This window comes from Vigna angularis, chromosome 2 (genome assembly GCF_016808095.1).
Source record: "Vigna angularis cultivar LongXiaoDou No.4 chromosome 2, ASM1680809v1, whole genome shotgun sequence".
Taxonomy (NCBI): domain Eukaryota; kingdom Viridiplantae; phylum Streptophyta; class Magnoliopsida; order Fabales; family Fabaceae; genus Vigna; species Vigna angularis.
Genome location: NC_068971.1, coordinates 17739693 through 17752926, shown reverse-complemented (window position 1 = coordinate 17752926; position 13234 = coordinate 17739693). Strand labels below are relative to the sequence as shown.

At 38.1% G+C, this 13234-nt stretch overlaps 1 protein-coding gene across 1 annotated transcript in view; it reads left to right on the top strand.

The window, feature by feature from the left end:
- LOC128195431 (uncharacterized) overlaps positions 1 to 13234 on the top strand; it is a gene marked incomplete at both ends in the record, with an annotated part of 112367 nt that overhangs the window by 79640 nt on the left and 19493 nt on the right. The window contains one exon of the mRNA XM_052872913.1: positions 2031 to 2738. Coding sequence (XP_052728873.1) covers positions 2031 to 2738 — 708 coding nt within the window. The remainder of the gene's footprint in view (positions 1 to 2030; positions 2739 to 13234) is intronic.

The following is a 13234-nucleotide window of genomic DNA, read 5'->3' as shown; positions in this document are numbered from 1 at the left end:
GGAAGCAACTGAAATTATTGAAAATATGGCTACTAGTGACAACGAACTCAATATTGAAAACGGAGATTTTAGTCAGAAGGAGTTGTTACAATTAAATGAGGCTTTGCTTATCCAAAATAGAATTATCTCTCAACAGCTTGAAGAAGTAACCATGAAACTTCCTCAAATACCACAGGAAATACAACAGGTTTCAATGGTTCAAGAGCAACAAAAATGGCAGATGCAATTTACTCCAGTTGAGAAAACAACAAAGCTTGAAGAAACTTTCCAGAGATTCTTGAAGACAAATGCGTCTTATTGTCATAATGTGGATGCTACATTTAAAAAAATGGAGGGTTATGTTGAGAGAATAGTTTACGAGATGAAACATGCTAATCTTGGAAAGGAGTGTAAAACTGTTGTGACTAGAAGTGGTAGAGTGTTAGAGGAGAGACAAAAAGAGAGAAAAGAGAAAGAAAATGAGAGTGAGAGTGAAAAAGAAACATGTGAGTGGAAAGAAAGAGTTGAGAGAGAGAAAAAGAAAAAAGAAGAAGAGGAGAGGAGAGAAAAAAATGAGAGAGAAGAGAGACAGAAAGAAAAAGAGTATGAAAAGCCACTTCCTTATCCAAAGGGTTATTCAAGGAAGGAGAAAGAAAAGCAGTTGGAAAGATTCATGGAACTGTTTAAGAAGTTGGAGATTACTATACCATTCTCTGAAGCATTGCAACAGATGCCAGCATATGCAAAATTCTTGAAGGAACTTCTCACAAAGAAACACAAGTACATTGAGAAGGAAACTATCAATATACAGGGTAATTGCAGTGCAATCATACAGAAACTACCTCCTAAACTTAAAGACCCAGGAAGCTTCACTATTCCATGCACCATAGGAGATGTGAAAGTTGGAAGAGCATTGATTGATTTGGGAGCTAGCATTAATCTAATGCCGCTATCCATGTGCAGAACAATTCAGGGGTTGGAAATTAAACCAACCAGAATGGCTCTTCAATTGGCAGACAAGTCTCTTAAATATCCATATGGAGTGGTTGAAGATGTTCTAGTGAAGGTCGACAAATTTGTATTTCCAGTAGATTTCATTGTGATGGAGATGGAAGGAACTAGTGATGTTCCTCTTATTCTTGGGAGACCTTTTATGAAGACTGCTAGAGTTTTGATTGATGTAGAGAATGGTAAGCTTAAATTGAGAGTTGAGGATGAAGAAGTCACTTTTGATGTATCCAAGGCCATGACATATCCAAATGATGACAAAGCATGTTTTCAATTTGATGAACTTGATGAAGTTTGTATGGTTCAAGAAAGAATGGTGCAAAATATTTCTCCATTGGAAAAAACTCTCATTGATGCATGTGAAGATTTAGATGAAGAAGAAGAGAAATTGATTGATGAATGTCTGAGGGACTTGGAAACATTGAAAAAGAGTTCAGAGGAAGATCCAATATTTGAAATAATTGATAAGGAAGAAACAATCAAAGCGCAGTCGCCAGAATTAAAAAGATTGCCATCACATCTGAAATATGTGTTCTTAGAAGAAGATGGAACAAAGCCAGTTATCATCAATAACTCTTTATCTCTACAAGAAGAAGAGCAATTGATAGAAATTCTGAAAGCCAACAAAGAAGCAATTGGATGGTCAATATCAGATCTTAAAGGTATTAGCCCAACTTATTGCATGCACAAAATTTTTATGGAAGAAGATTATAAACCAAGTGCTCAACCACAGAGAAGGTTAAATCCTGTTATGAAGGAGGTGGTCAGAAAAGAAGTGTTGAAACTGCTAGAAGCTGGTATCATCTATCCAATTTCTGATAGTGAATGGGTGAGTCCAGTACAGGTGGTTCCAAAGAAAGGTGGGATGACAGTAATTTATAATGATAAGAATGAACTTATTCCTACTCGGACAGTCACTGGTTGGCGTATGTGCATTGATTACAGGAAGCTTAATAAAGCTACTAGGAAAGATCATTTTCCTCTTCCATTCATGGATCAGATGCTAGAAAGGTTATCAGGGCAGGCTTTCTATTGTTTTCTAGATGGATATTCTGGATATAATCAAATTGTGGTAGATTCAAAAGACCAGGAGAAGACGGCTTTTACTTGTCCTTTTGGTATCTTTGCATATAGAAAGATGCCTTTTGGATTATGTAATGCTCCAGCTACGTTTCAGAGGTGTATGCAGGCAATCTTTGCGGATCTGTTAGAAAAATGCATTGAAGTATTCATGGATGATTTCTCAGTTTTTGGAAATTCTTTCCAAAGATGTTTAGCTAATTTGAACACTGTCCTCAAAAGATGTGTTCAGACAAATCTGGTTTTGAATTGGGAAAAATGTCATTTCATGGTAACTGAAGGAATTGTATTGGGGCATAAAATCTCTGCTAAAGGAATTGAGGTAGACAAAGCTAAAGTAGAAGTTATTGAGAAACTACCTCCACCAATAAATGTAAAGGGGATTAGAAGTTTTCTTGGTCATGCTGGGTTTTATAGAAGATTTATCAAAGATTTCTCAAAAATTGCTAAACCATTGAGTAATCTTTTGATGAAGGATGCTCCTTTTGTGATGAATGAAGACTGCCTGAAAGCTTTTGATATATTGAAGGAGAAGCTAGTGTCAGCTCCAGTAATTGTAGCACCAGATTGGAATCAAAATTTTGAATTAATGTGTGATGCAAGTGATTATGCAATAGGAGTTGTCCTTGGCCAAAGGAAAGAACGAAAGTTTCATCCAATTTATTATGCTAGCAAGGTGCTGAATGATGCTCAATTGAATTATGCTACCACAGAGAAAGAGTTTCCTGCTATTGTATATGCTCTAGAAAAATTTAGACCTTATCTTATTGGGTCTAAGGTGATTGTCTATACAGATCATGCAGCTATCAAATATTTGTTGACAAAACCAGATTCTAAGCCACGTCTGATTAGATGGGTACTACTATTGCAAGAGTTTGATGTAGAAATCCGTGATAAGAAAGGAAGTGAGAACGTAATTGCTGATCATTTGTCACGGTTAGTCAACAATGAGGTCACTAGCAAGGAATCTGAAATCTGGGAATCCTTTTCAGATGAATCACTAATGTATATTCAGCAGAGGCCCTGGTTTGCTGATATGGCGAATTTCAAAGCTGCAAGAGTCATGCCGGAAGACTTAACTTGGCAACAGAGAAAGAAATTTCTACATGATGCCAAGCAGTTTGTGTGGGACGATCCATATTTGTTCAAAATTGGAGCAGATAATCTTCTAAGGAGATGTGTTACAAATGAAGAAGCAGAAGGAATTCTTTGGCATTGTCATGATTCACCTTATGGAGGACATTTTAATGGAGAAAGAACAACAGCAAAAGTCCTTCAATCAGGATTTTATTGGCCAACTTTATTTAAAGATGCTCATAATCATGCTAGGAATTGTGACAAATGTCAAAGAGCAGGGACAATCACTAAACGTCATGAGATGCCTTTACAAGGTATTTTAGAGGTTGAGGTTTTTGATTGTTGGGGTATTGACTTTGTTGGACCCTTCCCTCTATCTTTCAACAATGAATATATTCTGGTAGCAGTGGATTATGTGAGTAAATGGGTGGAAGCATTGGCTTGTCCTAAAAATGATGCTAGCACGGTAATTAAATTCCTGAAGAGGCAGATATTCTCACGTTTTGGCACTCCAAGAGTGTTGATTAGTGATGGAGGATCTCATTTTTGCAATTATCAGCTAGAGAAAGTACTTAAACACTATGGAGTAAAGCATAAGGTAGCTGCACCTTATCATCCACAAACCAATGGACAAGCTGAGGTATCTAACAGGGAGATAAAAAGAATCCTGGAAAAAACCATGACTTCATCAAGGAAGGATTGGTCTCTCAAATTGGATGATGCTCTTTGGGCTTATAGAACAGCAATGAAGACGTCTATGGGATTATCACCATTTCAATTAGTCTATGGGAAAGCATGCCATTTGCCAGTTGAATTGGAGCATAGAGCATTATGGGCTTTGAAATTCTTGAATTTTGATCCTTATGAAACTCAATGCACACGCAGAAGGCAGATTTTGGAGCTTGAAGAAATGCGGTTACATGCGTATGATTCATCCAAGGCTTACAAAGACAAGATTAAATTTTATCATGACAGGAAATTGGTGAATAGAGTTTTTAATCCAGGACAACAGGTACTATTGTTCAACTCAAGATTGAAGATATTTCCTGGGAAGCTGAAGTCAAAATGGACAGGACCATTTGTGATAAAAGAAGTGCATCCACATGGAGCAATTGAAATATTTAATTCATCTGCTGATGATCCACAGAAAAGTTGGGTGGTAAATGGTCAACGTCTCAAGCCCTATCTAGGGGGAGAGGTGCAACAATTTTCCACAATGATGTTGTTGGTTGATCCGTGAAAGTTTGGGTCAGGCTCGGGACGTTAAACAAGCGCTTACTGGGAGGCAACCCAGTATCTTGTAAGTAATTGTTTTTGTTTTTGTTTTTAGATTAGGTTTGATGTACTCTATTGAACACCTGGTTTGTTATGATGGTTTGCTATTAACTGTGATTGTGTGATAAGTACTGCTTGATGATGCTTATTGATTGATTAATGTTGAGATAGATGTGCACATTAAAATGCTTATACAGGTGATTCACAAGCTTTGTGAACAAATGCATGATATTATGATTGTGATTGTGAGATTAAGCAGGATGTGTATGTCAAATGTGAATGAGCTTATATGTGAGGTTTTGAGCTCCAGAGTTTTTGGTATGATTGAATGCTATTACTTTGAAAGCATGAATGATTTTGCCCAGGTTTTCTATGATTGAATCAATTGCTTGTTTTGCATCATGTGATCAAGGCCATTTGTTGGAACCCTTTTTATTGGCCAAATTCATAAAGTTAGCCTACTAAAAGAGAACACGTTGTGTTCTATCCTTTGAACCTTTAGCCTTGAACATATACTGAAAACCTTTGATTGAAAATCTTTACCTTGAGTTAAGTAGAAGATCTTATATGGTATTGTTAAATGTTCAAGTTTGGGGTTGTTGGGAAAACATGAAAAGAAAAGCATTGAGCTAAGAGCTAAAAAGTAAGAATATGCAAAGAGAAAAGAAAAAGAAGTAAAGCTCAATGCAAATGCAAAGGTAAAAGAAAGTTGGGAATGAATAAGATGATTGTGTTGTTATGATTTTCTTAACTCAAGGATTTTGTGATCCAGAAAAACCAATTTTCTTGTTAGCCCAGCCACATTATAAGCCATTGAAAAGTCCTTGAGATGATGCATGCTGGTGAATGTTTTTGATTGTGGTAAAATGAAAGGCAAAGTTGATTCATGTGACATTGTGATAGTAGAGTGAAGGAGTGAAACACTTTACCTCTTATACACTTGTGTGTTGAGTGAAACACTTTACCTAGTGAGGAAATATTCCATAAGCACATGAACATCCATGCTTAATTGATTGATCATTCATGAAAAATAGCATTTGTTGGAATTTAAATGATTTTGTGAACACTAAAGCATGTGCACATCTTGAATGAACTTTTGGTCATAAGTTTGAGTGAAGTTGTTATTTATCTTGAAAAGAAAAGGATTTTTGAATGAGTGAACCATCATATGAATTGGTTGGAGATTGAGTTACATTTTGTTTGCTTGAGGACAAGCAAAGTTCTAAGTTTGGGGTTGTGATAACAGTTGAAAAACTGTTATTTTCATGCTTAAAATTGATACTAAAAGCAACCTTTAGACTTGGAAACTAGCTTGAAATCATACTTTTATCCATATTTTCAGAAATAAGAGAGCTGGACAGGTTTATGCTTGATTTCAGTGTTTTTGTGCAGATTTTAAGGTGAATTTAGTGAAAGAAGTGAAGAATGAGAGAGAGGGAATCAGAAAAGGAATCAAAGAGTGCAAAAAGAGAAGCCGCAACTGCCGCTCAGTGGCAGTTTACCGCTGAGCGGCACTCAGAAGCTCACGGGAGGACCGCTGAGGGGCAAAATGGCCGCTGAGGGGAAGAACCGAGCTGACGCACTTACCGCTGAGCGGTAGTTTACCGCTGAGCGGCACTTTAATGGGCTTGGACCTAAAATTTTGTAATTTACGAATGATATATAAGCCTTAGGGTTTCCTAGGGTTAGGCATCTTTGGCAGAAACGAGGCAAACACTTTCTCTTCCACCCCTTTGAAGGAGGATCTTGGATGCTCAGGCTACCTCTTCACCTTTATTGGGTTTATTCTTTCATACTTTCATTGTAATTCATCTAGGTTCACCATGAATATGGTGAACTAAACCTTGTATGTTTGTTGGGGAATCAATGTAATCTCTTGAAGCTCTCATATATGGAATTTATGCTTGCATCTTAATCTAAGATTTATGCTTTCTTCCATCATTAGTTAGGGTTTTTCCTCTTTGCTTAATGCTTGCATTGTTTAACTCATTCGATGCATGATTATTGGTTTTGTTGATACGGGAACGTACGGGGAAGTCTAGATCCGGGGAATTTCTCCCAATATGATATTGGTTGTCGTTAAGCTCCTGCACTTATGAACTGATCATTAGGAATGCTAGGAATTGTATGAACTCGTGATTAGGGAGAAGCCTTCTAGAAAGGTACTTTAAAGAGTGGCATTAACAATGATGATTTGAATGTTGAATTCCTAAAATATATGAGAGTGGATAAGATGAAATTGACCCCCAACAACATATTCATTCATATATTTCATTGAAAGTATTTATCTTTTGTTTTAGCCATTGATCAAAACTTCATGCATACATGTTTATTTTCTGTCTTGCATATTAAACTCCAAATATTTCGTCTTTAAGTCTTAGCTAATCAAGAAATCACATAACTAAACTAGGCCGTGAGTCCTTTGGGAAGAACGATACTTGGTCTTACCAAGTTTATTACTTGAACGATTCGGTCATACTTGCCGATTGAAAAACAAGTTTGTGACATCATATTTTGGTGCTCATAAATTTGTCCATCAATAAGCTAGGAACAAGTTGTTACAATTTGACAAGACTAGGATGACCTAACTAAGCATGAAGAAGAGATGGAGACTCCATAACTGTGCCAATATGTTTAGAGAGACGAAGATGATAAAGACCATGACACTCACATTCAATGTCAATCACCTTTCTCGAACTCCGGTCTTGTAAAAGAATAGAATCTTTGTTAAAAGAAATATCACAATCAAAAGAACCAGTTAGAAGACTAACAGATAATAAGTTAAAAGGAGACTTAGGGACATAAAGAACATTTTCAATGGATAAAAAAAAGGAAAAATGTTAGCAGTCTGTTAACACTCGGCAAGTGCACCGAATCGTATCAAGTAATAATAAAATGGTAAGACCAAGTATCGTTACCCAAAGGACTTACGACCTAAACAGTTATGTGATTTGTTGATTAAATTAGACTTGTAAACGAAATCTTGTAGCTTTAAATAAAAATACTGAAAAATAAATATGAATGCATGTGTTGATCAATTGGATCGAAAGAAGCAAAAGTGATTGATGTAAAATATGGAATGATGATGTTGTTGGGGTTTCCGATTCATCCTATCCACTCTCATGTATTCATATGGAATGCATGAGTTGATCAATTGGATCGAAAGAAGCAAAAGTGATTGATGTAAAATATGGAATGATGATGTTGTTGGGGTTTCTGATTCATCCTATCCACTCTCATGTATTCAAGAATTCATCTTTCTTTATTAATGTTAATGCCACTTTCTAATTTACCTTAAACCCGATGTCTCGGTGAAGAAAGCCTACTGCTAATAATTAGTTTACAATGTCTTGTCTCCCTAGCAATTATGCATGCATTACATTCGCACAGAAGCTTAAATGCAACCAATCCTCCTATCCCTATGTCTAGGCTATATTGCTCTTGGGAGAATTTCTTCAGTTCTAGATTTACTTATATGTGTCCATACAAATAACATCAATGATCATGCAACTGAATAAGTTAAACAAAGAATGCATAGAGTATAGAAGAAAAACCCTAACAATTAATGAAGAAAAGCATATAGAATATAAAACTAATTCAATACATGAGAGTTTCAAAGGATTACATCGGTTCCCCAACAACAATAAAGGTTTAGTTCACCATAGACATGGTGAAACTATATGAAAAACAATGAAAGAATGAAAGATAGAACCCTAGATGTCGAAGAATAGAGCTTGAGCATCCAAAATCCTCCTCTAAGGGGTGAAGAAAGTGTGATTTCTCCTCTTTCTGTCCAAAGATACTAACCCTAATTCAGCTAAAACCTTATATAGTTTCCTAAAGATTACAGAAAATAGGTCCAAGCCCAAATAAATGGCGTTTAGCGGCACTTTTGCTGCTCAGCGGTAAGTGCGGAATTGGCGCTCAGCTACAGTTTTGGCCCTCAACGGTGACTGTGGGTCTTTAGAATGCCGCTCAGCGGTGTAAATTGGCGTTGAGCGGTGACTACGGCTGTTCTTTTAAGCACTTTTACTTCCTTTCTTGAGTCCAGCTCCTTACTACTTCAACTTCTTTCATCTAATTCATCTCAATGCTTGCAAAACAAGGAAAACCAAACATAAAACCCATCCAACTCTCTTATTTCCAAAACATAAGCAAAAACATGATTCCAAGCTAGTTTCTAAGTCATAAAGGTTGTTTTTTATGTCCAAATTAAGTATAAAAATAATAGCTTTTCAATTGTTATCACAGTCCCAACACCATGAGCTAAAATTCTAGATTCATCAGTCAGTGTAATAGAAGGTAAAGGATTCGGAGATGAAAAAGAGGAAAACAAGGATTTGTTTACTAGTAATGTGATTTGTGACTCCCGAGTCAAGAACCCAAGAGCCAAGAGAAGAAGATGGACTCAAAGCAACAAAAGATGTACCTATGTGTGCTATAGATGTAGTGGAACTAGAAGCTTGTTGATCCTTATACCATGTGGAAAATTTACTTAAAGTAATAGAGTCATTGGAAATATCAGATGAAGGAGGATCCCCAATAGGTGATTGTGAGTGAGGAGCAATCTGAACAATAGCACCTGTCAATCGTATAGCCTAGCTTGCCTCAATGGTTACACTTGAGACATCATTTTCTCGGTTTTCAAAAGTGATTGTGATCATGACATTGAGATGCCAACCTAGAGGAAACATATGTATCATTGATGGGTTTACTAGTACACGCATAAGAGTGGAACAAGTAGAAGTCAAAGTAGGAACAACAAGTGAACCCAAAATCTGATCACGAATATGAGAATAGTATCAGCAAGGTCGTCCAATTCCAGTAGCATGAAGAACTTTGACCATTGCTCTATTTCTTTGGCAAGAGTAGAGACAGAAGGCAATAATTCATTAAATTCATGAAAAAGAGCATGAATTTTACTTATATAATCATTCATAGAGTCCTTTTGTCGAGGAGCAACAACATTGAGAAGATAATTACAAACACCATAAAAATGTTGAGTATCATTGGTGTATAATAATTTGGGGTGTTCCCATATTTCAAAACATGTTTCGTAGTAACGAAAAATTTGTTTTAAAGAGGAATGAATGGTGCCCTTGAGAACAATGCATAACTAAGCATCAACTTTCAACCAATGGGTAAATGCAGCAGAATCAATAATTGTCACGTTTTGAGTAATATGATCAAGATACTCTTGACTCTTAAGCCAAAGTTTAATGTTTGATGCCCAAGTCACATAATTAGTATAGTCTAACTTATCAATAGATAAATGCAGATTGACATAGTTAGTATATATGGATAGGTCAGAAACCATGAACAAGCAAGAGAGTAAAAACCTAGAACTCAAAAGAGGCCCAATCAACACAACCAGGCCAGATCCAGATAGGGGAGGTCATAATGAGTCCAATGAAGGTGGTCGACAACGAAGACAATGACACACGTGTTGTCACGAGTAGCTAGAAAGTATAGTGAAAGCAAATTGTGATTGGTGCATGAGAGTGTGTCTAAACTCTGATGGTAGAGATCTTGACGACGTTGTGGTTGGTTGGCCGAGACAAGAAATATTGTGGTCCCCGACTGAAACTAATGCCCTGGTGACGGTGATGGGTTAGCCCTCGGCAAGTGTAACCGAATCGTATCAAGTAATAAAACTGGTAAGACCAAGTATCGTTCTCCCAAAGGACTCACGACCTAAACAGTTATGTGATTTTTTGATTATCTAAGACTTGTGACCAAATTCTCACTAGTGCAGAATTGATCTTTAACGTCACCCCATAGACGTCCGTCCACCAAAACCCCAACGTAAATAATTGACCGGTGGCATAAATGTAAATAATTGAGTGTGGAAACGTCCGTCCTAGAGGGGGCCGGACGTCTATAATATAGTAGACGTCTGACCCCTCTAACGGACGTTCAAAAGACTGACGGGAGAGTTGAAGATTCAGCCTTTTGAACGTCCGTCCTGGAGGGGGCCAGACGTCTATATATAGTAAACGTCTGGCCCCCTCAAGGACGGACGTTCAAAAGACTGACGGGTTAAACTACCCTGTTAGCCTCTTGAACGTCCATTTTGGAGGGGGACGGATGTCTACTATATATAGACGTCTGTCCCCCTCTAGGACGGACGTTCAAGAGGCTGACAGGTAGTTGAACCCGTCAGTCTCTTGAACGTCTGTCCTTGAGGGGGCCGGACGTTTACATATAGTACACGTTCGTCCCCCTCCAGGACGGACGTTCAAGAGGCTGACAGGGTAGTTGAACCCGTCAGTCTCTTGAACGTCCATCCTGGAGGGGGACGGACGTTTACTATATATAGACGTCCGTCCCCCTCCAGGACAGACGTTCAAGAGACTGATGGGTTGAACTACTCTGTCAGCCTCTTGAACGTCCGTCGTGGAGGGGGACGGACGTGTATTATATGTAAACGTCTGTCCCCCTCCAGGACGGACGTTCAAGAGGCTGGAAGGGTATGTCAACCCATCAGTCTCTTGAACGTCCGTCCTGGAGGGGGACGAACGTCTATATATAGTAAACGTCCGTCCCCCTCCAGGACAGACTTTCAAGGGGCTGACGGGTTCAACTACCCTGTCAGCCTCTTGAACGTCCGTCCTGGAGGGGGACGGACGTCTACTATATATAGACGTCCGTCCCCCTCCAGGACGGACGTTCAAGGGGCTGACGGGTTCAACTACTCTGTCAGTCTCTTGAATGTCCGTCTTGGAGGGGGACAGACGTCTATATATAGTAGACGTCCGTCCCCCTCTTGGACGGATGTTCAAGAGGCTGACAAGGTAGTTGAACTCGTCAGCCTCTTGAACGTCCATCCTGGCGGGGGCCGGACGTCTACTATATTATAGACGTACGGCCCCCGCCACAACGGACGTTCAAAAGACGTTTAAAATAAGGACATACTAACCAAAACGCGAACCCGCGAGGAGTTATGCGAACCCGTGAGAGTTCACTCTGCGCCTTGCATTTCCAGGTTGGTTTTTATCTGTTTTGGAAAATTTAATCTTACTTTTATTCCGATTAAATTGTTCAGTGATGAAATATCTTTCATTTGGACCGATTAAAAATCGTTTTCGGTGCATTTTGGTGCAGTTTGTTGCGTGTTCTTGGGCGGCGTTTTTTGGCCTACGTTTTAGGTCGTTTACTCCTCCATCTCCCTCCATTTTCATTTCGAATCTGCTCTTCAGACGTGTTGCAGTGCACAAAGAAACGTCCAAACCCTGTAATCCTAAATAACCCGTCTAATAAAGCCCTTTCTGCAGTAGTGTATAGACGTCCGAGAGGTTCACAGCGGACGTCTATATAGACGTCCGGCCTGACACAGCGGACGTCTATATAGACGTCCGGCCTGACACAACGGACGTCTATATAGACGTCCGGCCTGACACAACGGACGTCTACATAGACGTCACCCGCAAACACGTCGGTCGAACGTCGGACATCAAAAAGCCTAAAGAACGGACATCTATAGCCCTTTCTGCACTAGTGTCTTGTAGGTTTAAATGCAAAATACTGAAAAGTAAATATGAATGCATGTATTGATCAATGGGCAAGAAGAAACAAAACACGTGGTTTGAAATATATTAATGCATATGTTGTTGGGGTTTATCAATTTCATCCTATCCACTCTCATGTATTCAAGAATTCATCTTTCTTCATTAATGTTAATGTCACTTTCTAAATTACCTTAAACCCGATGTGTCGGCGAAGAAAGCCTAATCCTAATCACTAGTTTACAATATCTTGTCTCCCTAGCAATTATTCATGCATTACACAACACAAAAGCTTAAAGGCAACCAGCCATCATATTCCTATGTCTAAGTATATACTACTATTGGGAGAGATTCCCCAGATGTAGATTTCCCCGTATGTGTCCATATCGACAAAATCAATAATCATGACATTGAATGAGTTAAACAATGCATGCTTAAAGCAAAGAGGAAAAACCCTAACAATTAATGAAAGAAAGCATATATCTTAAAGATCTTAAAGAACAAACTCAATACATGAGAGTTTCAAAGGATTACATTGATTTCCCAACAACAATAAAGCTTTAGTTCACCATATTCATGGTGAAACTACATGAAATACAATGAAGGAATGAAAGATAGAACCCTAGAAAGTTGAGAAAGGAGCTTTAGCATCCAAAATCCTCCTCCAAGGGGTGAAAGAGTGTGTTTTTGCTTCGTTCCAGCCAAAGATGTCTAACTTAGGTCGACTAAAACCTTATATAGTATTCTAAAAATTACAGAAAAGTAAGTGATGAATCATTATTTTCTTCACTTCACTTAGTTTATTGTGCTAGAATTAATTACGGAATTGTGCATAATTGTCCAGTATTTTCCCATTTTACTGAATTAAGCTTAATCCGATCAGAAATTCTTATTTTAATTAATTTGAATTATCTGAGACTAATTATTTACATTATTGAGTACAGGGAAAATTCTACAAATATTCTAGGACATTTGGAAGAAGATTAATTTGCACACTGTATTATTTACTTGGAAGGAGATGCACCACATTGATTTATTTTTGTGTGTGTTGAAATAGAAAATTTAATTTGGAACTACTACACACTTCACGTCTAAGAGAAGTCCAAGGAAATGCTAAAATTTTTGATACTTTATCAATTAATTGAAGAAAGAAGGATGCCATCATCTAAGGTTGGAATTCTCGGTCTTATTGTAGCAAGCATTACATGTATTGAATGGAGAAGAGGAAGGACCACTTGCAAGTAAGCTCACGGTTTTTAGTTAATAACAAGTGTGCTGCCACATTCTCAAAGTGAATGCCACGGCCATAC